At 37.2% G+C, this 25,712-nt stretch overlaps 1 protein-coding gene across 1 annotated transcript; it reads left to right on the top strand.

Annotated features, from left to right (window-relative positions):
* The first annotated feature begins 871 nt into the window (after positions 1 to 871).
* On the top strand, positions 872 to 25,712 carry ESCO2 (establishment of sister chromatid cohesion N-acetyltransferase 2). Its single transcript, XM_025873960.2, has 11 exons — positions 872 to 1,061; positions 2,564 to 2,632; positions 3,630 to 4,467; positions 6,190 to 6,283; positions 10,504 to 10,561; positions 13,750 to 13,876; positions 14,967 to 15,098; positions 15,924 to 16,013; positions 16,599 to 16,742; positions 19,899 to 20,074; positions 24,213 to 25,712. The coding sequence occupies exons 2-11, from the start codon at positions 2,580 to 2,582 to the stop codon at positions 24,343 to 24,345; spliced, it is 1,845 nt and encodes a 614-aa protein (XP_025729745.1). The 5' UTR covers positions 872 to 1,061; positions 2,564 to 2,579; the 3' UTR covers positions 24,346 to 25,712.

Genomic DNA, 25,712 nt, shown 5'->3' with positions numbered 1-25,712 from the left:
CCACAGAGGCATATGCTTCTTGGGGTTTGGACTCGGGACTGTTCTACCGTTAAATCTAAGATCGGCCATCTATTACCTCTGTGATAGGGCAAATTCCAAACAAATGAAACTTAGAAATCTAACTGCTTTTGTCAAGTGGGAATAATATTACTTATATAAAGCTCCCCAGCAGTTAGTTTTGACCTGATTATTTCTCTTCACTCCGACAGACTACATTCTATGAAGTAAAGTGCATCCTTTAACTAAATTTATTTAGAACTAAAAATGTGCCAAAGACTACCAGGATCTGGTGACACAAAGATAATAACAGTAGCTGACAACCCGTGGGTACTTTAAGAATCGTATGGCTTCCCAAAGCAAGAACCTAGCTATATCCTATAAATAGTACTTGTTTTCAGGCCCTCGGTTTTAGTCTCAGTAAAATGGGAATGATAATACATATCTCACAGGTTGTGACGAGAAGTAAATGAAATAAAACTCGTAAAGGGTGTGAGACTGCCTGGCACATCACAGATGCTTAGAGCCATGATTTAATTTTTTTAATTTAAGTTGAAAAATAAAAAATGAACTAGAAATCTAACATTTTACTAATAAAAAAAGTTAAATTAATGGACAAAGCTTCAAATGTGAAAGATAACTGCCTCGAGAATCTTGGGGAGGCTACTTTACAAAAACATGCTAAACCAAGTAACCCCAGAAGGTAACTCGACCTCAAGAGTGACTTTATTTTGCCGAAAACTACAATTCCCAGAATGCATCTAAACCAGACCTCCCTACCTCGAGAACGGAGCCCGGAGCTGCCGCAAGGGATTATGGAAGGCGTGGATTCCTTGCCTGAAGAGAGCATTTCACCTGCTAAGGGCGGGAGAATCTTGGAGACCACCTCCCGGATAGGCGGGGCAACGGCTAGGAGCGACCAATCACCGAGCCAGCCCTTGGAAGGTCTGAAAAGCGGCGAATCAGAACGCAGCAGCTTCAGCCTTCACGGGCGCGCGGTAATTTGAATACAGTGGAGGAGAAACTGGCTCCTCCAAAGAGAGGTTCCCGGCTTCGAACCTCAGGTAAGAGCTGCGGGGGCCGAGGCGTGGGGCGGAAGACTGAGGAGAACCGGAGATTCTGTGGAACGTGCGGGTGAATGTCAAGGAAAAAGATCTTTTAGCTCAGGGCTTGGCGCCACGGCGGCTCAAGACCGAAACCACCCGGGGGTTTTCCGCACTTTGAGGTCACGGGGTTTCCATTTTTCTGACTTAGGGTTTCCTTGTCTATTTGCCCTGACAAGGTTTGGGAACAGGCGCGCTTTTCTGTCATATCTCTCCTCATTCAGCCCCAGAAGTGTCTTCTCTTAAGCCGCTACTCGACATTGAGTTCCAGGGACCTTGGTTTTCTGTTTCACCCTGAAATCATATTTGTGTATTATTTTTTTTAATGTACCTGATCCGAAGGAAGGAGAAGAAACTACTGAGCAACATAACCAGGCTCTCTCATGCTCGAGAATTAACGTGCATGATTGTGTTTATTTTCGGCAGCCGGAGGACGTCCAAGTCTTTTATAAACAAGAAACAAGCGGCTTGTTCTAGGCTCTTTAGTAAGATGGGAGAGGATTATGCTAAACCCGTTTTCTTGCTGAACTCTGAAGAAAAAGCTAGAAACGTCTCTGCTTCATTGAGCATTCAGGCTGTTGAGGAAGACAGTTAAACCAACAAGAAAATGTGTTAAATGGCGTATTAAGGAAGTGTGGGGTCTGGTGAGGAAAATCAGCAGGGAGATATCCCAGTAGAGCATTTAAACTTGGTGTTAATTAATCAGGCTAACTAAAGGGGAAAATGTGTCCTGAAATGGAATTTAAGGGCGCCTGGGTGGCTCAGTCGGTTAAGCGTCTGCCTTCGGCTCAGTTCATGATCCCAGGGTCCTGGGATCGAGCCCCGCATCGGGCTCCCTGCTCGGCGGGAAGCCTGCTTCAACCTCTCCCACTCCCCCTGCTTCTGTTCCCTCTCTGGCTGTGTCTCTCTCTGTCAAATAAAAAAAAAGAAAGAAAGAAAGAAAAAGAAATGGAATTTAAAAAAAATATTTCCTCCTTGGTAGGATCATTTTCCAGCTTGAAACAGATGTACTAATTCTGCTTTTATTTCTTCTTCTTAATTGCTCCGGTGATGCAGTGTTTTCCTTTTTTTAATTTATTGTTTATTAAGTGTTCATTAAAGTGATTTGCTTTTTTTAATAAGCTTTTATTTTTTATTTATTTATTTAAAGATTTTATTTATTTGACAGAGAGAGACACACAGCAAGAGCGGGAACACAAGCAGGGGGAGTGGGAGAGGGAGAAGCAGGCTTCCCGCCGAGCAGGGAGGCTGATGCGGGGCTCCATCCCAGGACCCTGGAATCATGACCTGAGCTGAAGGCAGAGGCTTAACACTGAGCCACCCAGGGGCCCCAAAGTGATGTGCTTTTTAAAATACCTCATCCATCAAAAAACTTTTTCAAACTCTAAAAGTATAACTTTGATATAGTGATTTTTGTACATATTGGATAAATTTGGTTATTATAATTTTCCTATTGCTTTTAGGAGTTCAGTTAAGAAGATGTCAGCTTTTACTCCAAGAAAAAGGAAGCAGCATTCTTCGAACTATAACAAGTGAGTCTCATCCTGTGGTTAGAAGCTCTTAAAAAAAGAAAAATCCACCTTCTTGTCTTTCTTATAATCTCTCTTCTGTTTCTTTTTTTTTTTTTTTAAGATTTTATTTATTTATTTGAGAGACAGAGAATGAGAGAGATAGAGAGCACGAGAGGGAAGAGGGTCAGAGGGAGAAGTAGACTCCCTGCTGAGCAGGGAGCCCGATATGGGACTCCATCCGGGGACTCCAGGATCATGACCTGAGCCGAAGGCAGTCGCTTTAACCAACTGAGCCACCCAGGCGCCCCTCTCTTCTGTTTCTTAAAATTTCCGTGATTCCACTTGTCTACTCCTTGTGGCTGTAGTAACATTTTATATTCTAATTCTAATCTGGAAATACTGTAAGCTTTCAAAATTAATTATTCAGTGCCTTTGGAGAGAATCAGAAAAAGCTGTTTTCTGTGACTTGGAAATGTATGTCAAATCTTTTATTATCTTGCTCCTTTCTGTTCTCTTATATAATAATTAACATAGTGTTTTTCATACAGTACTCTTCTGTGAGCGATCCTAGAAAATCTGTTGACTCAGTGCTTACTCCATGTCATAATAGGAGATAAATTACTCCCCACAGAACAGGCTTGAGGGGGTCAGTTTATTACATAGAATTAATAATTTTAGGGAACTTGTAACCAGTCAAGCCTGGTGAGCTCTGAGTATATGGCCAAAACTTAGAAATAGATTTTAAAGCGCATGCACACACACAATATCAAAGCTTTTTTTGTTCACAGTGTTTGTTTTTGCAAGCATTATTGGGACTTTTGAAAAATATTTGAATGCTTTGGTAAAGACATAATTTGAGAATCTATTGTTAAACTAATGTGTATGGATGGGTGTTTGGTAGAGAGGATGTATTGTTTTTAGTATGACCTACAAGTATGGTTGTTTATTACTTAGCAGTAGATTGGCACAAAATTGAAGCAAAATGATACTTAAAATTGGACCTTGTTTCTTTTCATAGCCTATTATCGGACATTCCATCAAAGAAATTAATTTTGGACTTTGCTGAAAATATATTTTCATCACCTGATCAAAATTACATTTGCCAAAGCAGTGATAAAAATGAAGAAAATGTACATTGCTCTGAACAGGGCCATTTCCTTTCAAGTCCACTCAAAACAACTAAAAAAAACAGACTTCCACCTGCAAATCAAGGTTCACCATTTAAATCTGCTGTGTCCACTGTATCCTTTTACAACAAAAATAAGTGGTACCTCAATCCATTAGAGAGAAAACTGATAAAAGAGAATAGGTCCATTTGTCTAAAAACTAATAATGAAGACAAATCTTTTCCCGTGGTGACAGAAAAAATGCAGGGAAAACCAGTCTGCTCCAAGAGGTCGAATAAAAAACCGCAAAAGAGTTTAACTTCTAAATATCAACCAAAGTATAAATGCATCAAACCTCTATCAAAGAATTCTAAAAATTCCAAGCAAAATCGAGTGGCCTATAAGCCCATTGTAGAGAAAGAGAATAATTATTATTCAGCTCAAAATAATCTGAATGCTCCTCGGGTTCTAAGCCAAAAAGTCAAACCACAAGTTACACTCCAGGGTGGAGCGGCATTTTTTGTTAGTAGAAAAAAGCCCGGTCTTAGAAAATCGACTCTGGAAAACAAGCCATTACTGGGAGTCACACAAAAGAATATATCAGAAGTGATCGAAGATTCTGATTTAGAGACTGTCAGTAAAAGAAAAACTTTTCAGACAAGGCAAGTACCAAAGTGCTTGTTACTAGAAAAAGAACCAAGCGTCGAGCTGCTTCATGAAAGAAGTAAAAATGAAGAGAAATCAATAAAGGTAAAGAAAACCAAATATGTAACTTTAAAAACTAAAACTTCAGTATGCGTTATATATATATATATATTTTATATATATATGGTTGTTCAACATGGTTGAACAAAATTTTATTTTCTTTATAGTCCAAAGGACTGTTTTATGAAGCTGAATAGTATATTTTAGTCATTATAAAGAATTTAGGGGCAGGGTGGAATGATGGGACTTTTCTCTCTTTTTTGGCTTAAGGAAGCCTACAACATTTTCTTGCATTAAGATATGCATTTCATTAAATCCCCTTATTACTAAAGTCCAGAGAAACTTAGCAATTTTTACTTGGTAGTATTTTTAGAAAGTAAAAATAAAAAACTAGGGTAGTAGTTTTAAAGTATATGAGCATATTGCTTTTATTTGTTTCAGCTCATTAAAGTGCTAGATTCTAGAAAATTTAGAGAAGACAAAGTATTTTTTTTTTATACCTTGTTCTTGCTGGCTAAGCCATGACATTCTGATTTTACTCATTCTTCCTATTTTTTCTGCCAAAAAACACCCCCATATCTTGACTGGAGTTTTGGGTTTCGGTGATCTAAGTGTGTAAGTTTATCAAAACTGATCAAATTGTATACTTTATATCTGTGGACTTTATGTAAATGTACCTCAGTTTTTAAAAATGCACAATTCAGGCTAGAATTCTCAGTTTAGCAAAACAAAGTGGCAGTGGGGGGGGTGGTGTCTGCATTTCCATCCATCCATCTCCTGGTTAGTATTCTCCCTATCTATTTGGTAATAAAGATACAGCATTTATACAATGACATGAATTCTCTGCAACACTATTCTGCCTTATTTTCTTTTCTGAACTTCATTTTGTGGGGCTGGGTATTGGGTTCTGTCTAGTTTTCAGTAATCTTTGAGAAGCTGGGCTTTTACGCATCTTAAATTTGTGGAACTGAACTCTGCTCAAGATTCTTAAGATTTTGTTAAATACCCACTACTAGTATTCATCTCTCCTAGCCAAGGATGAATCCTCTTTTCATTAGTGGGTACATCACCTTTCCCCAACTCATTATGGAGCTCTGAGAAATGGTGAACTGATGCATTGTCCCATGTCTACTGAGATGTAATGGTCTTGAATAGGAGTTCTACTTTAATCAAAAGGGGTTTTTTCCTTTCCTCCCAAGCTATATATTCTCTAAGTCTTACCAGATTAGTACTGTTAATGAAATACTTGAGAATGTTTCTACTTTGCTTTTCCCCCTTCCCTGCTACTGCCCAACAAGTGGGATTTAGAAGCCTCTCCAGCTACTCCAGAGTGTTCTTTTTTTTTTTCCTTGGCTGCCTGTTTTTAAAGCTTATGACAGAAGGTTGTCCCTTCCAGTTTGGTGGCTGCTGGGGAAAATTTTGCCATTTTTGCTAATTTTTTTTAATTCATTACCATAGAAGGGATGTTTTATAATCTTCAGTCTACCATCTTTATCAGGAAATGTAATACATTTTTGACAGGATGACAAATTACAGTATTAAATATGTGCACTCTTATCTTTTAAAAGATTATGTATATTTAGTAAATATAGAGGAAATTTTACTTAAAGTAGTCTGAAAATTGATGATTTAAAATCAGTTTAAAAGTGTAATTTATAATAAACTAGATATTTTGCTTTAGGAATAAATATTGGGATTCATTCATGAGATAGGAAATAATTAAGAATTACAAGTTTCCTTTAATTTTTCCCTACTCATTTTTTTCAGGATTCATTAGGTGGAGTAGTTTCTTTAAGAGAATGTATGCCTAATGAAAATAAGTGTTTTCCTTCAGAGGATTCTCTCAGTGAAAACAAGGCGGGTAAGTAAGAGAAAACTTCTCAAAATGAGTTTATTTACTTGTAATGATAATTCATTAGTATCAATATGGAATTATACACAGTAATATGTTGGAGGTTTTTTTATTCAGTATGTGTGCTTGTGTTTGTCTCAGTGACACTGTTTTCTATGGTAGGCAATGCGGTGCATTTTGAAGACAAGGAGACCTTGGGCTGGAATTTAAGACAAATACTGATGCATAGTTGGTCTATGCGATGTGGCCAAGTTACTTAGGCTCCCTAGAACTCAGTCTTCTCATCACACCTGCTCTACCTATCTTTTACCCAAAATAATAGGAAGGAGTAAAAACAACTTATGTTATATATTCGTGATCAAAGTCCTATTGTAAGTAAGCATAATTTACGAAGCCATAGAAAGGACACTGAATTGGGCATCAGGAACCTTGGGATTTTGTCTAGGTCTGCCACTAATTAACTGTGTGATCTAGGGAGGAGATCTCTAAGGGGTTAGTCTTCATTTTTTAATTTTCTCTTAGTTCTGAAATCCCATTGCTAACTCGTGGTGTCATTGTTCAAATAAACAGTATTTACTAAACTATGAATATATATAGAGGTTAATTAACATTTTATTTACCAACCAGATTCTTGGTAACTTTACCTTGTTGGTTATATCTGTAATTTTGGAAATAAATTAAAATTCTAGGAATATATATGTTGACTATAGTGAGAAAACTGCAGTTCATAGGAAGAAAACAAAGATAAAACTAAAAGCATAATCTGGAGCAATAGCGCTTAACAGACTAAATGATATATATAGAAGGATTGTTCATAATGATAATTCTGAGATTCACTGTTAGTAACTAGTATTTACTAGGTGCTGAATATGTACCAGGCAGTACTAAGTGTTTAGTATGTGTTATGCTTCACATGGGTTGTGCTATTACTGATATAATGCAACATGTAACAGAACAATAATGGCTTTCTCTTTATAGTAGTTGTAAAGTTTTCTTTTAAAATAAATTTATTTCAGAAAACTAAATTCATTTAAAGAAAACTAATGAATAAAAAATAATACAGATGGCATAAGAATATGGCAAAATTCATAAAGGTGGTATACAAATGGTAAAAGTTGATTACTTCATAATTAGTTTATCATTTCTCACAACAACCCTAGGAAATGGGTGTGTATGCCCATTTTATAGAAGAGGAAAAGAGGGCGCCTGGGTGGCTCAGTTGGTTAAGCGACTGCCTTCGGCTCAGGTCATGATCCTGGAGTCCCGGGATCGAGTCCCGCATCGGGCTCCCCGCTCAGTGGGGAGTCTGCTTCTCCCTCTGACCCTCTTCCCTCTCGTGCTCTCTATCTCTCATTCTCTCTCTCTCTCTCTCTCTCTCAAATAAATAAATAAATTTAAAAAAAAAAAAAAAAAAAAAAAAGAAGAGGAAAAGAGACTTAAGTAACTTAGCCACAGCCAGTCAGACCTGTTTTGGCCTTGTTTCTAGAGAATGAGCTCTATTTTTCAATGCAAAGTTAAAAGTTTGCTTTTTGCTATATAGCCCACTTGCAACATATTTTTCTCTAGGCAACTACTATTTTAACTTTGGTCTTTAAAACTTTTTTTTTTTTTAAGATTTTATTTATTTGACAGAGAAAGCAGGGGGAGCAGCAGAGGGAGAAGCAGGGCCCCCACTGAGCAGGGAACCCAATGTGGGTCTCGATCCCAGGACCCTGGGATCATGACTTGAGCTGAAGGCAGATGCTCAACTGACTGAGCCACCCAGGCACCCTGGTCTTTTTTTTTTTTTTTAATAGGCTGTTTATTGTGCAATAATTTTATTTTTTTAATTTTTTATGTATTTTTTTAAGCATTTTATTTATTTATTTGAGAGAGAAACAGAGAAAGTGAGAGAGAGCACAAGTGGGTTGAGGGGCAGATGGAGAAGCAGACTCCCCGCTGAGCAGAGAGCCCGATGTGGGGCCCGATCCCAGTAACCTGGGATCGTGACCTAAGCCGAAGGCAGATGCTAACTGACTGAGCCACCCAGGCACCCCAATAATTTTAGATTTATAGAAGAGTTATAAAGACAGTGCAGAGAGTTCCTATATATCCCTCACCCCATTGTTACCATCTTATATCTCCATGGTACTTTTGTCAAAACTAAGAGACTGGTGTTATTAGTACGTTACTATTAACTAATCTCTAGACTTTATTTGGAGTTCACCAGCTTTTCTATTAATGCCTTCTTTCTGTTCTAGGATCCGGTCTAGGGTACCACACTGCATTTAGTTATCATGTCTCATTCGTCTTCTCTGGTCTATGACATTTACAGTCTTTTACTTATTCCATGTTTTTCATGATTTTGACGTTCTTGAGGAGTACTAACCAGTTGTCCTATACAGTGGCCTTGAATCTTGGTTTGTCTGATCCTTGTCTCATTAATAGACTGGACTTACAGGTTTTGGGGAAGAATGCCACTAAGGGGAAGTACTCTTCTCACCACGTGACATTACAGATGATGTTAACCTCTGTCATTTGGTTAAGGTCAGGTTTGCAGGTTTCTCCCCTGTAAAATCACTCCTATTCCTTTTCCATACTCTGTTCTTTGGAAGTAAATCACTAAGTTTAGCCCATCCTTTCAGGGAGGGGGATTAAGCTCCATCACCTGGAGGGGGAAATATTTACATATTTATTTGGAAATCTTCTGTAAAGTGTTGTCTCTTCTTTCCTAATTATTCAATCTTTAAATGGACTCATGGACACATATTAGTAGGGACTCATAAGTATTTTATATTTTGGGTTATAATCTAACACTACAGTATTCATCCTGTTGTTCAGATTGTTCTAGCTTTGACCATTGGGAGGTCTTTTCAGGTCATTCTCTTTGGAATGTCCCGTCCTTTTGTTTTTTTGAGCACTTCTTTATTTTCTGGCACTACAGGATGCTCCAGGCTCCTCTTGAATCTCCCTGCCCCAGTCCTAGAATCAGCCATTTCTCCAAGGAAACTGGTTCTGTTGGGTTTCTCCTGGAGTATCATTGCTTCTAGGCCCTGTCAGCAGACAGCTAGGAACTACATGTCTGTATGCTAATGCATGTATGCACACATATCTCTAGTTGTTCCTGTATCTCTCCATCTGCACGTATACTAAATAAACACAAGTTCGAACCTGATGTCTCTGACTCTAATCCAGTGCCTCAGGGTTTATCCCTTTCTTGTTTACCCATAGCCTCCCATGGACAGTGAAAAACCTGGTTCCCACTATTCACTGTCCACCCACTTAATTGTTCAGTCCCAGGACACCTGCACAGTATTTTCAGAATTGTTAATTCACACTCCTGTGAGAAATACTTACCAGTTAGAATATGATATTTACAGTCCTTTTGTCTTTAGCCTTATAATTTCTAGTTAAAACAGTTTTGTAAAGTTCCTTAGATCAGCTGCCTATTCTTCCCCTACCTCTTTCATTGCAGTTATGCCGTGCAGTTCTGATATACTTACATGCATTTGTCCCAGTCTACATCCCATCTTGAAATCCCCCACCATCACGGCTGATGTTTAAATTTGATAAAGTTCAACTTAATTAATATTTTCTTCCATGTATTATGCTTTTGGTGTTGTATATAAAAACATACCAAACCCAAGTTCATGTGGATTTTTCTCTTACATTTTCTTCTAGAATTATATAGTTTTACATTTTACATATAGATCCATGATCCGTTTTGAGTTAATTTTGTTTTTAAGATTTGATTCATTTATTTATTTGAGAAAGAAGGAGCAGAGGGAGAGGGACAAGCTGAGTGCAGAGCCTGACGCTGGGCTTGATCCCACAGCCCTGAGATCATGACTTGAGCTGAAACCAAGAGCCAGACACTTTAACCCACTGAGCCACCGAGGTGCCCCCCATTTTAAGTTAATTTTTATGGAAAAGTATTGTCAGGTTTTTTTTTTTTGCATATGACTGCCCAGTTGTTCGAGCACCATTTGTTGACTATCCTTTCTCCATTTAATTACCTTTGCCTCTGTCAAAAATCAGTTGGCTGTTTTTGCGTGGGTCTGGTTGGGGCTATTTTGTTCCATTAATCTATTTGTCCTTCTGCCAATACCAGACAGTCTTGATGATTACTTGTTAAGCCTTGAAATGAAGTGACTTGAATATTTTGGTCATATTAACCTTTAAATATTTATGATTTAAAGCTTTGGGTTTATTTTGTAATATAAATTATTGTCATTTTTTTCCCCTACCAGTTTCTCCTGAGTCCATTGTCTATCCCATCTTCAGTGTGTCTTCGGTCAATACGAAAAGGTAGGGATTGCTCTTGTTTTAATGTTTAAGGTTTATTTAATTTTGAGTCCTTTGGGTATCTTTCTTTTTCGCACTATTTAATTTGGAGAATATATTTTTTCTTCCCCACTTAGGGGATATTGAGAATAAGATGAAATCAGGCCCTCTCATAAAAACTTCATAAGAACCTAAGAGAAGACACTTAATTGACTGAGCCACCCAGGTGCTCCATTTTGCTAACATTTTTATACAGTACCTGACCCATAATAAATAGTTTATATCCTTTATCTCACTTGATTCTTACAACAACCTAGAAGGTAGATACTACTAATAATTCCATTTTCAGCTGAGGAAACTGATAGTAATCCAGTTACAATCGCACAGCTCTTAGGTGCCACAATCTTAGCAGCCACGACTAGAGTCCATATCTGAATTCGGCTATATTGCCTTTCCTGGGTGATAATGTATTAACAATAGTTCATGTTTAATGAGCATTTACAACCTTATGATGTAGGTACCATTATTTACCCCATTTTATCGACTAAGAAACTGGCCAGAAGAGTGAGTAACTTGCAGCAGTTCAGTGCTCTTATAAATCCCAGCTGAAACTACCACTATCCTAGTCAAAGCTAAGACTGGGATGGGGGAGGCATGGGTGGGTATGAGGAGAATCGGTGGGAAAGCTCTGGAAAAGAAGTTTCTTAATAGTCTTAACATCTTCCTAAGTGGTTTTGGTCCTTTTCTCCCCACTTGATAAATAACTGGAGATATCGAGCAAGGAAATTCTAGCTTGGTTCTACTTTCAGAGTAGCTCACCTTAAGTCATCTCAGAGATTGGGTTGGGTGGGCAACTTTCCTTTTTCCAAAACCATATTCCTAGATTTTTGTACGTTTCCATTTTTTCATCTGTCTTCTTTCATCACTATTTATTGAGGATTGAAACCTACCACAATTAGCTGATAAAAGTGTATACACTAATCTAATCTAGCCTAAAGAGATACTAGGATACTATTGGTTGAATTGTTCGAAATTTCTTTTTATGTAGAACCCAAAAGGTCAGATCTCATCAATTCCTTATGGTTTAACCTATGACTTTTAATTTAGGTAGGTTACAGATTCTCCAGGCTCATTGTCTCACATTCATTTTTTGTTTAGTCACTCATTTGGCATTTAGAGAGTACTATGCGGTACTGAACTATACTGAGTTTTGGAGCTGTGAAGATAAATAACACATAGTTCTATCATGGAAGTTATGGTTGAAGGAGGACAGGCATTTAAACAAATACATATAATAAAGTGTTAAAATTACTAAGGTGGAATAAAGAGGGGCGCCTGGCTGGCTCAGTCAGTTGGGTGTCTGCCTTCTGCTCAGCTCATGATATCAGGGTCCTGGAATGGAGCCCTATGTTGGGCTTCCTGCTCAGCGGGGAGTCTGCTTCCCCTCTGGCCCTCCCTCCCACCCCGCTCATGCTTTCTCTCTCTCTCTCTGTGTCATAAATAAAATCTTTAAAAAAAGAAAAGAAAAGAAAGAAAAAGAAAGAGATTGTGGTCATACATGCAGGGATGGGAAGAGCTGAGTTCCTTAGCAAAGGTTGCATAAACAAGAGGGGGTCAAGCAACCTAGAGTGTGTGTTTTATATAACAGGCATGTACCATTAGTGGTTTGTCAGCAGTTTAAAAGCATCGTATCTAGCGTTTTTTAAGTGGAATAATGCATCTCTCACATTTATTAACAGTAAGTTATTTAGTGAAACTTTTGTTTTTAGTTTTATATGTGTGTCTGTATTGGTCAAAATGTAAAATATATTTCTTACCATGATATTGCCAAATCAGCTGGAAAGATATTCTTCTAGTCAAATGATAACAGGGTAGCTTGGTTTAGCCTTGAAGCATTGGACAGGTTTTTCTCTAGTGTTTTGTTTTTGTTTTTGTTTTTTAGCTTGTTAGTTTTCTCTGAATCTCTTGCTTTGGGCCCTTGGTTTTTTCCTTGCCGATTTTCTTTACCTCTACTCTCCACAGATTTTTATTCCTTTCGTCCTTGGAAAACCAAGGTCCTTTCATTATAAGATGAGATTTACAAACTCAGGGCCTACAGAGATTGGGTGGGGGTTGGAGCCAACTGAAGAATGCATACCTCATCTAAAAGAGCATGCGCTGTGTTAGTTACATTCTTTGAAGACATAGTGGTCTGGTGATCTTATAGTGTCTCTTGCAATATTGGAAATACACATTTTTAAGTGAAATCTCTAGATTTTGAAATATTGGTAGCTAATCCAAAGTTTTAAACACTGTGTAAGCCAATCAAAACATCAAAACATGCTAGATGGATTTGGCCTGAGAGCCTCCAGTTTATAACCTCTGTAAGCCAATCCCAACATTCTTTCCTAATGAGAACAGGTTGCCTCAACACCATCTATCCAGCCAAAATATTTTTTTCCTAAGTATTTGAGAATAGTGAGGTGGTGTATTAGGTATGAGGACAAGTGAATATATTAGCCTCATTCAACTGCCCAAGTAAAGAGTTGTTGGATCATAATATGCTGGTGGCTAACTTCCTGTGGAACTATGAGGTTCAATAATAGAATCTACTTATTTGGGGCACCTGGGTGGCTTAGTCGTTGGGCAGCTGCTTTCGGCTCGGGTCCTGGGATCAAGCCCCACATTGGGCTCCCTGCTCAGCGGGAAGCCTGCTTCTCCCTCCCCCACTCCCCCAGCTTGTGTTCCCTCTCTCACTGTGTCTTTCTCTGTCAAATAAATAAATAAAGTCTTTAAAAAAAAAAATCACTTATTTGCTGTGGTGTTACAGGAATTTCTTTATGCCTACATGGGTAATTGTCCTAAAATTTGGCAAAGCAAAAAAAAAAATCACTTTTTAAGGAGGACGTCAACTTAAGACTGCATATGTGCATCTGATACTATAAATGTTAGAGTCCCTTGGACTTGGAGTTAGAAGATGAGAATTTGTGTCTTACTGCCACTCTTCACTAGTTACTTTACCTGGAGGAAACTACTGATCCTCTCTGAGTGGGCCTCAGGTTTCTCATAGTTCTGAGCCCTATTACTTCATCAAGTTACTGTCAATAGAGAGCAATAAAAATTGCAAGGTGCTCTGCAAGTATTATGTACATAACTGTTTTCATTGTAATTCCTCAGATATTTTTAATTTATTAAATAAATATTAAATAATTTATTAACTTTCATTTCTAAAGATCTTTAGTTGAAGAACAGTCTTCTGTGGGATCCGTCATATCTGCTAACTTCTTGAAACAGATCAATACGCAGAAAAGTACTAATACCAGAGATACAAATAAAGAAACAAAAGAGCAGCTCATCATTGTGAGTAAATTTAAAACAAAACTCCTCCTGTTTTGTGGCTCTCACATACAGAACATGAAGTCAGACATGTTGTCTTAGCATAGTTAACATGGTTTAGAGACATTATGAGTCTTGTAAATGCCAGCCTTTTTGTAGTGATAACATTTAAAGCTAGTCAAGTAGATTTTCAAACTCATAATGTTAGGCAATGCTAGTAATTTAGTAGAATGCTGATGAATCAGTTGTCTCCGGATAAGGAAAATTATTGTTGATCCACAAAAGATGTAATAAGAATAGCTACACTCTAATAGACCTGGGCTTGGTAAATTATGGCCGTGGACCAAATCTGAACCATGGCCTGTAAATTAAGAATAGCTTTGGTGTTTTTAAAGGGTTGGAAAAAAGAGAATAATATGAGACAAAAAGAGCCTAAAATATTTTCTATCTGGCCTTTTGCAGAAAAAGTTTTACAACCCCAGTATTCATTCAGAACTTGGTATTTTCAGTAGCATTAAATATTGCCTCATGAGATAGAATGTAAGTTAATAAGTCACAAAATTGAATATTCCTGACTTGCCTACATTCATGAATTTATCTGTGCTTTTTCTGAACTTTTATTATGTATTTTTTTATCAACTCTTGGGGCAAAGAATTTTAATATTCCTAATCACTTAAGGAAAAAATACTATATAATGAATATACAAGTCCTGAGATTTTTGCCCTGCCTCTTTTAAACAAGGCCTTTTCACGGCTCATTTAAGAGCTTAATAAAGAAGCACTATTGTTCATCTTAGCTATTATCTTTATGATTTAATCTGATTCCTTCTAGAATTATGGGTCCAGCCAAGGGATCTTGATTATTTTATACCATCAAAGAGACAGTTTGATTTCTTTCATCAATTTATTGCATTTTTAGGTCTCTTCTCATTCCATTTTGTTTAGGAGATGGGGGAAGAGCATACAGTAACCAGACTTTCATTTAGTATTTTACTTGTGCCGGCATAAAAGAAAAATAGGGAGAAATTTGAGTGAGTGGTTACATGAACTAAAATACAGAGCTATTTGTGATATGTTTAAGATGGGCTTTTTCTTTTTCTTTTCCCAATTACAGGACGCAGGTCAGAAACACTTTGGAGCAACCATGTGTAAGTCTTGCGGTATGATCTATACTGCCTCCAGTCCTGAAGATGAACTACAGCATGTTCAGCATCACTACAGATTTCTGGATGGCATCAAATACACAGTAAGTCAAAAGTAGTCTTTCAGTTTGTTCTAAAAGTAAAACTGCCTTAAAAGATACATTTCTTTTGCTTAAACATTGAAAAGATATATATCCATAAATACCATCTGCAGTTTTGTTTTCAAAATATTTGAGGCTGATGGTATTTGAAAGCTACCTTTTATAAAAGTGCCAGTTCAAACTTTCTATCCTAGTATCAGTATTGTTCTAGGCTGAGTGAACACCCTTCATTCTTAATTCTAGCCTTTTGAGCAGAGCTGAACAATTAGGATACAAAACTCAAAGACTTGAGGAGACCTCACTTCCCTGCACCTCCTCACTTTCTTCTTTGTAGATTAGAAAAACAACTTTTCTATGACTTCTCCAGGCTTTTTCTTTTCTGATAGGAGAGGTTCCATCTTTTTGTCAAGCACCTTTCTAGCCCAGTACATCCTGTTGTTGGCCTTTGTGACTGTTCCTGCTACTCAAATGCATTTCCTTTTTTCCTCTATTTTTAGTGTGGTTTATTAAAGCTCTGCTTACCCTAGCCCTCCCCCACCTTCCTACTCCTAATAACTCATCATTTTTTCTCTATATTCCTATGAAGGGTTCTTTAACTGACTTCATCTTATTTTGTAGTAGATTATGTACATGTCTCCCACTAGGGTGTCAGCCTCCTGAGGACAGGCAGTGTATTTTAGGCCATCTTTTATTTCCCTTCTCACATCCCTTGAGATGGATTGTGTCTTTTTTCATATCATTCATTGTTCATCTTTTTGTTCTCTCCAGACTATTTGATGTTTTTTTTCTCTCTTTTTCAAATTAAACTGACTTTTTTCTTTTTATCAGGGCTGGAAAAAAGAACGCGTAGTAGCAGAGTTTTGGGATGGGAAAATTGTGTTGGTCCTGCCACATGATCCAAGTTATGCTCTCAGAAAGGTATGGAACATAAAAGTTTTTTAATCCTTGTTCTCCTCCTCCTCCCTTTTTCTCCTCTTACCGAGAAATCAACCTAAGTATAAAACACCTTTCCTGTGAGCTAATCCACTTTGATGTACATATGCAAGGATGACTCTCATAGTGGTTTATACAAAACTAAATTTCGAATTATAAGACAAAGTGTCAAAGATTAAAGAAAACAGTTATCTGTTTTATCCTTTACCTTCATTTTCACTTGCGAAAGATAAACTAAACTTTTTAATATTGAGAAATTGCCCCAGAGTCTTTTTCTGTGTTGGTTTTGTCTGTTTCTTGGACTGGATGTTGAGCTCCCTAGCGAACAGTGAATAAAGCTGAAACAAAATCTCTTCTGGCACTTCCCACTCCTTACTCCCCCAGGAGTCTGCATTTCTTTCTGCTGAAAGTGATCTGTAAAATAGGTTTTTCAAACCTTGTTTCCAGAGTGGCAGATACATGCATCAATAGTGAAATAATTTGGGGATTGTATAAATTTAGGGAATAGAGGTAAAAAAGGCTAAAATGATAGTAATCAAATTAATCTCTTTTGGTTTTTAACATCATTAGGTAGAGGACGTCAAAGAACTTGTTGATAATGAATTGGGCTTCCACCAAGCTGTTCCCAGATGTCCAAACAAAACTAAGACTTTTCTCTTCATATCTGATGAAAAGAGAGTAGTTGGGTGTTTAATTGCAGAGCCCATCAAACAGGTATGGTATATGTCTTTTAAATTATTGGCATAATGTGTGGGCAAAATAAAGTAGTTGGGTGAAATCTCCATAAGCATTTAAGAATGCTATCATTGATGACTTTTTTCCCTACCAAAGTATCCTTGACCATATGGATAATTGAAATCTTTTATTTCTATTATATTTGGTATTTTGTCATATGTAAGCAGAATAAGTCAGTCAGTCTTATGTTCATGTAGTCATTTCCATACCTGGACTATAAAATATAGTGATTTTAAATAAGCAAATCTAGGGCGCCTGGGTGGCTCAGTTGGTTAAGCGACTGCCTTCGGCTCAGGTCATGATCCTGGAGTCCCAGGATCGAGTCCCACATCGGGCTCCCTGCTCAGCAGGGAGTCTGCTTCTCCCTCTGACCCTCTTCCCTCTCGTGCTCTCTATCTCTCAATCTCTCTCTCTCAAATAAATAAATAAAATCTTTAAAAAAAAATAAAAAATAAATAAGCAAATCTATAGAGCCCAGATGTTGAACATGTGGTTTAGTGCAGGTTAATGTAGCTGGCAAAATAATTATTGTCCCTTAATTAGAATCTATTTTAGGTGCTAATTACCAATGTTCTGGAAGAGGAGTTGGCAAACTTCAGCTCATGGACCAAGTGTAGCCCACCACCTGTTTTATAAATAAAATTTTATTGGAACACAGCTATGCTTATTTATTTCCATATTATCTGGGATTGCTTTTGTAACAGAGATCACCTGGCTCAAAGAGCCTAAAATATTTACAACTTGGCCCTTCACAGAAAAAGGCTGCCAACTTTTGTTCTAGAATAGAGATAGTTTTTGCCTCCAAGGATCTTATAGTATAATCTTTAGCTAGAGAGAATTATAGTTCAGATGTGTTCTTTTTACTTGACTTTTTAGTATCCCACACTTATGTCTCCTTCCTTTTAAAAATAGTTTCAATATGTCTTAAAATGATACTAGCATAAATTTATCCTATACCTTTCTCCTCTCATTTCTACTATCTTTTTTTTTTCTTAAAGATTATATGTATTTATTTGAGAGAGAGCACACGCACAAGCAGGGGGAGGGGCAGAGGGAGAGGAAGAACCAGACTCCTAGCTGAGTGGAGAGTCTGATGCGGGGCTCAATCCCAGGACTGTGGGATCATGACCTGGGCCAAAGTCAGACGCTTGACCGACTGAGCCACCCGGGCGCCCCTCATTTCTGCTATCTTTATTGTTCTTCCTTATTTTCTCTTTTTATCTGCTTTTTCATTGTATGTGATATATATGTGTGTGTGTGTGTGTGTGTGTACACACAATATAGTGTCTCTTGTGGGTTTATCAGAAAATGGAGAGAAAAGTAGCTGGTTTGTATTAGTGATCAGTTTGGCCTTTTCTTTCATTTTAAAGAAGTAGACTATTTATGTAGTGATGATAGACAAATATAGCCAAACATATTCTCTTCTACTTTTTCTTGTTTCTTATTTCAAAAGCAAAGTTTTCTTGATGGTAGTTAAAACTTAAGTACCCACCTATCAGAACAGCTACATTTAAAAATAGTGACAGTACCAAATGCTGGCAAAAATGCAAGGAAACTAGATCTTTTATTTTATTTTTTTTAAAGTATTTATTTATTTGAGAGAGCGAGAGAGTACATGAGATGGGGGAGGGTTAGAGGGAGAAGCAGGCTCCTCGCCGAGCAGGAAGCCCGATGCGGGACTCGACCCTGGGACTCCAGGATCATGACCTGAGCCGAAGGCAGTCGCTTAACCAACTGAGCCACCCAGGGGTCCCGAAACTAGATCTTTTAGACATTGTCGGAGGGAATATAAAATGTTAAGACTGCAAAACATTTGGCAGTTTTTTTTTTTTGTCTTTTTTTTAAGACATATTTATTTCAGAGAGAGAGTGCGTGTATGTGCACACAGTAGGGAGGGGCAGAGGGAGAGAATCCCAAGCAGACTCGATGCCGAGCCCGGCACCAACACGGGGCTCAGTCTCACAACCCTGAGATCATGACCCAAGCTGAAGCCAAGAGTTCTGGATGATCAACCAACTGCACCGCCCTGATGCCCTGGCAGTTTCTTAAAAAATTAATCATACGTTTTTCATATGACCCAGCAATCCTATTCCTGGGCATTTATCCCAGAGAAATGAAAACTTATTCTACACAAAAGCCCATACTTGAATGTTCATAGCAGCTTTATTTGTAGTAGTCAAAGCCTGGAAACAATGAAAGTGTTCTTCAGTAGGTGAATGATTACACAACCGGTACATTCATACAATGGAATATGACTTAGCGATAAAAAGGAACAAACTGTTAATATATGCAACAACTTGGTTAGATGTCAAGGACATTGTGCTAGTGAAAAAAAGACGATCTCAGAAGGTCACATGATGTATGATTCCATTTATATGACATCCTCAAAATAACAATTATAGAGATAGAGAACATATTGAAGTAGCCAGGGCTTAGAGATGGTGGAGGAGAAAAGGTGGGTGTCACTCTACAAAGGGAGCAAGAGAAAGGTCTTTTGAGATGGTACAGTAGCTCTGTGTCCGGGTTAAGCTGTGGTGGTGCTTAAATGAGTATACAGGTGTGATGAATTGTCCCATGATAGGGAACTATATGTATACATTATACTTAACGTTAATTCCTTGGTTTTGGTATTGTACTGTAGTTATGGAAAATATAACTATTGGAGGAAACCGGGTGAAAGGTACATTATTTCAAAATAGAAAGTTTAAAAAGATCCTTAAATACCAACCAAATTTCATAGTTAATATACAAAAAATCTTCTTTAGTATTATCAGTTTTTCAGGATATCATAAATATAGTTTAGGCTGGAGAGAATGGGAGAAGTTTATGTACTGGATTAAAAGTAAGAGTCTGATTTTTATAATTTTTTAATCCGAAGAAGGAAGTTTCATAATGGTATGTAATACACTAGAATGTAGGAATATCTCAACACCGGTAGTTTTTTGTGTTTTTTTTTTTAAACATTGTGTGACTAAATGGATAAGACTTCAAAAAGTATCAGAATTTTAACATTTTTGGTGAAGGCATAACAAGATTAATTTTAGATACTTAAGTCTTATTTAAGGAATGGCTTTTAAAAAGAAATGTGAACTCAACTGTACTGTTAGCTCTAGATGCATCTGTATATCATTGCAGGCCTTCCGTGTCCTTTCTGAACCAACTGGTCCAGAATCCCCAAGCTCTAAAGAATGTCACCGGGCTTGGCAATGTTCAGATGTACCAGAACCTGCAGTCTGTGGAATAAGTAGAATCTGGGTCTTCAGACTAAAACGAAGAAAGCGCATTGCACGACGATTGGTAGATACTGTCAGGTAAGAAATAAAATAAAATGGATTATTAGATTAGCTTTCCCAGAACCTTTGCTGGCTCATGAGTCAAAGGGAACGATGTTGTTAAGACACTTCTGTTTAAATACTACCAAAGTCAGGCTAAGGCAAGTGTTGGCACTGGGGGAAAAAACCCACTAGAGGTACTCAATTTAGGGCACAACATTCCAAGTATGAAACATGATAGCCCAGTGTTCATCAAACTACCTGCGGTAAAAAACTAGTTTAATTATAGACCAACACTTTAATAAAATGAGATGAATTGCTAGAAAATGAAATAGAAAAGCAAAATAGAAAATACAAGCCCAAATTTTTATTAGATTCAGCAGATGTAAATAAAAGTTAACATTGCAATAAATATAATTTATACAAACAAAATACAGGTTTAAAAAAAGAACTACAGAAATTGTACATGTTCATTGACTAGTGTGTGACCAGGTATAATTAATGAAGACTTACTATAATTCACAAGGGTAACTAAATGGAAAAGTGAGTTAGCAAGGCAAGCCACAACATGGGAGAAAATATTTGCCAATCATTTATCTAATATATCCAGCATATATGAAAGAACTCTTATTACACAATAATAAAAAGACAGGTAGCTCAATTTCAAGATGGGCAAAGGATTTCAATACACAGTTCTCCAAAGAAGAAATACATAAGGCTCCTATCAAGGATTTGCTAACCAGGGGCGTCTGGGTGGCTCAGTCAATTAAGCGTCTACCTTCAGCTCAGGTCATGATCCCAGGGTCCTGGGATCGAGCCCCGCATCGGGCTCCCCACTCAGCGGGGAGTCTGCTTCTCCCTCTCCCTCTGCCTGCCACTCTGCCTACTTGTGCTGTCTATCTTTCTGTCAAATAAATAAATCTTTAAAAAAAAAAAAGGATTTGCAAACCAAAACCACGATGAGATACCACTTCACACTCACTAGCGTGACTATAAATTTTTTTATTTATATTTATTTATTTTTTTTTTAAAGATTTTATTTATTCATGAGAGACAGAGGCAGAGGGAGAAGCAGGCTCCCCGCGGAGCAGAGAGCCCGATGCGGGACTTGATTCCAGGACCCTGGGATCATGACCTGAGCCGAAGGCAGACGCTTAACCGCCTGAGCCACCCAGGCATCCCTATAAATTTTTTTTTAAAGGGGGAAAATAACAAATATTGGTGAAGATGTGGAGGAAATTGGGATCCTTGAATTTTGCTGGTAGGAATGTAGAATGGTACAGCTACTGTGGAATAGTCTGGTAGTTTGCAGAAAACTAAACTATTAACCATATGACCCAGCAGTTCTGCTCCTAGGTATATACTCAAAAGAAATGAAAGCATGTGTCCATATAAAAACTAATACATGGGGGGTGGGGGGATGGGTCAGCCTGGTGATGGGTATTAAAGAGGGCACGTTCTGCATGGAGCACTGGGTGTTATGAACAAACAATCAATCATGGAACACTGCATCAAAAACTAATGATGTAATATATGGTGATTAACATAACAATAAAAAAATTTGAAAAAAAAAAGAAAAAAAAAAACTAATACATGAAGCTTCATAACAGCATTATTCGTAAGAGCCAAAAAAGTGTAAACAACCAAATTCATGATTAATGGATAAATACAATGTGGCATTTCCATACAATAATACAATGGGATCTTATTTGGCCACGGAAAGCAACGAAGTATTAACCTCTACTACAACATGGATGAACCTTGGAAACAATATGCTAATTGGAATAAGCCAGTCACAAAAGGCCCCGTATTGTATGATTCCATTTACAGAAAATATCTAGAACAGGCATATCCACAGATAGAAAATAGACTAGTAGTTTCCAGGGACTAAGGCCAGGGTGAATGGAGAGTGACTACAGATCGGTACAGGGTTGCTTTTTGGGGTGATGAAAATGTTCTGGAATGGATATTGGTGGCAGTTGCACAGTGATGTGAATATACGAAAAACCACTGAATTGCACACTTTTAAAGGGTGAGTTTTATGATGTATGAATTGTATATCAATAAAAAATAGTGGTTTGCCATTTTAAACTCCCAGGTTCACACTTGCAACTAACATTTAATTCATTGAAGTTTCCTCTGTGACAAATGAACTTACTTCTTGCTTGTTAATGTACCTGATCTAGGTTGGCTGGATGAGTTTCACAAAACTTATTCTCTCAACTTCTGTTCCTAAGATAACAGGTTACAATCCAGTGACCACACTTTGACCAGACCAGGGACCACAGTTTGAGTAGCGCTAGTCAAACCTGTTGAGTCCTATACACTTTAAGAAAGAACACCCAAAACCACTGTGGGATCCAGTGTTGGGCCATAATCCTGGTCCCCTGCACATTCCTTATAAAGGGGAACAGTGAGAAAAATTAGTGTCTGTGAAGATTTTTATTTGACAGTTAATTATGAAATATCTCTACTTTCTGTATTTTATGTTAAGAGATGCATACATTTGGCATGGGGAATACCAGTATCTAGCCTAGTTCCACCAGTCTGTAGTCCAGTGCTTCTCAAACGTGCAAGTATGTATCAGTCACCTGGGGATCTTGTTAAAATGCAGGTGTGATTCAGTAGGTTGGGGTGGGGCCTGAGATTCTGCATTCCTGATAAACTCTCAGGCAATGATGAATGTTGCTGGTCTGTAGATCATACTTTGAGTACCAAAGCAATAGGTTATCTATAAGCAATAATGAATAAAAATTAAGTTGCCTTTAACGGAGAAATAAAAATATATTCATTTGAGAACACATTTCTCTTCTCAAGCCCGGGAATTAAAGATACAGGTAGCATAATTGGCAGCTATCCTGTATATATATTATACACAGGATATATATATTGGGCAATATATATTTAAGTCCTCGCAAGAGTAGAATATTGTTCATGGTTGTTTTACCTAAGAAGCAACTGAGGCTCACCTGGGATTATTAGTACACGTCTATACTGATAGGTGAATAAAAGGACAGAGTTAGGACTCAAACCCACAGATCTAATGTTCTTTCCATAGCTGATACCACTTATGAAGAGAGTAAGACCTATTTAATATTTTGCTTTGGATTCTAGTAAATTCAGCAATAAACTTTGTATGAAATTACATAGTATACCATATGCTTATATCTTCTAATTGAATCCAGTCTTTAATTTTTTATTTTTTGAAATAATTTCAAACCTATAAAAGAGTAGCAGAAATAGTAAAAAGAAGCCCTTATTTACCTTTGCCCAGATTCATCAAGTTTTAACATTCACTTTCTTCCTGAATTATTTAGAAGTTATATACATTATGCCCCTTTAGCCCCTCGTACTTCATTCAGTGTGTATTTCTTAAGACCAAAGGTAGTCTCTTTCATAAGCATACTTCAGTCATCAAACACAGGGTATTTAATGTTAATGTAATGCTTTTATCTGACGTATAGTTCAAATTTCCGTTTTGTTATTTGTCTTCAAACGTCCTTCCCAGCATTTTTTTTTTTCCTGCCAGGATCACACTGCACGTAGTTGTCCTAGCTCTTTCGTCTTCGTCTTCCTTCACTTGGAACAGTTTCTTAGTGTTTGTCTTTTATGGCATTGAAGAATTTGAAGAGTACTGGCCAGTTATTTTTGGAATATCCTTCAATTTTGTTGAATTCTTTTAACCATTTCATTTTATTACTTTTAATCCTAGTTGAGCTGGGTCAGGAGAGTTGTGGTCAAAATGCAGGTTAGTTTTTGCCTCCTTAAAGCTCTGAGCTTGTGGTGTGGTTGAGGAGAATAGTTGTTGGTTAAAATTGTTGATGGTGGTTTTTTGGTTTTAATGAACTGTGGCTTTTAGTCAGCAATATTATCGTCTATTCGTTGCTCATCACCATGGGTCCCCTGGAGTCAGCTAGATGGTTTTTATAGCTCTTTTTGCCTCTCAGCAGAATTTTTTCTGGACCTCAGTTTGCTCATCTGTGAAATGGTATCATTAAGACTTCCATTTCTAAAATCTAAGGCATTAAATCACTTTATCACTTAATTTTTATTTTAATCAAGAGTATTTAAAGAGATTGAAATTGTATGTTTGGGTTGCTTTAAAATAAATAATGCTAATTATTAGTTGGAATTTTAAGTTGGTTCCATTGTTAAATTGTCTTTTCCTCTTCTTTAGGAATTGCTTCATGTTTGGCTGTTTTCTCAAGATTGACGAAATAGCATTTTCTGACCCAACACCAGATGGCAAGTTATTTGCAACCAAATACTGCAACACCCCTAATTTCCTTGTATACAATTTTAATAGTTGAAGCCAGTGTCTACTATAGAACAGTTACTGGGTGGATGAGTTCAGACAGCCCCATATCATATAACATTTAGTAAATATCAAAATAAATATACTAAGACACACACATACACAAAAACCTGTATTGGTTTTGTTCCTTATGAATTGAAAAGTGAGGGATAAATTTGTTGAAAATTTTCTGGGGATTCAAAAAAAATTTTTTTTTGGATAATATATACTGACTAGCACTGGAATCCTTAATTATGAAACTTTGTAGCTATTACTGGAAAATGACATGCCTCCTACATAAAAACATTGACAAAGCAAGGTGGTTTCCACAGATATGTGACCACTTACCTTTTATAAAGCACACTTTTGCACCAGGATTACCTCATGCCCAATCAGAAGCAAACAGCAAAATTTAAAGATGGGCAAATAATTTCCATGCCCGGTCTTTAAAGGTAATTCCTGAATTTTGTACACAAAATTCTCACTTTATAGGTATTGGCTGGAGCAATTCAGTTTGAACAGATTTAGTAAGTATTTTGAATTTTTAATTTGCAAGAGGGCTTTTGCCTCTTTATGGTAAAGAATGAGTAAGATTTCCATATCCTTTTATGTGGAACAGAATTCTGTAGCTTAAGGTTTTAATCCTTTCGAAAATCATATTAAGCAAAATGTACCTGTCATCGGATCCGAATACAATTAAACGTAGTAATTGCACTATTGTCATTCCATGACCTTTGGGAGTGTGAAAATGCTAATTTGGGCTGCTTACCTTCAGTGCCCTTGTTGCTCGTTGCTGGGGATTGACGGCATTAACAGAATGGACCCCTAGTTGGATTAGATGATTCATATGGTTACATTTTTAAAACTTTTGCATGTTTAAAATACATCTGACTTGTTCTGAGGAGTCTGGCTGCAATGCTGACAAAGTGAATAGTAATATTTAACTGAGGTCAGTAAATCAATGTATGTAGGTGGATGGGCCAGAGAATGTGATGACGTTATGTAAACACACCTCATTATGCACACATTTTTCTGGTATAATTCTTGGATACTTACTTTGGAGAGCAAAGAATATTGTTTTGATTCTAAAATTCATGTAACTGCTTATCTGGCAGTAGGACTCTAGGGAAGTAGTTTTCCGGGTTATAACTCTGTAGAATCAGTTCATCTACATTCTTGCATTTGCCTGTAAGTTAACATGTTTCCAAAATTTAAAAGCCTAGATTCCAAAAAGAATGTGGAAGTGTAAAATGTGTGTAATATGCGAACATTTTAATGCTGTTTTCTGCACTGCTGTTTTTGTTTTAAATATTTTATTTAAAAATTTTTATTAACATTATTTTGCTTGCTCAATGCTTTGTGATGAATCAATTAAAATTCCTT

The sequence above is a fragment of the Callorhinus ursinus genome, unplaced genomic scaffold, assembly GCF_003265705.2.
Source record: "Callorhinus ursinus isolate GAN/ISIS: 27379988/994484 unplaced genomic scaffold, GSC_fseal_2.0 scaffold4, whole genome shotgun sequence".
NCBI lineage: Eukaryota > Metazoa > Chordata > Mammalia > Carnivora > Otariidae > Callorhinus > Callorhinus ursinus.
This window is presented reverse-complemented; position numbering and strand designations above follow the sequence as displayed.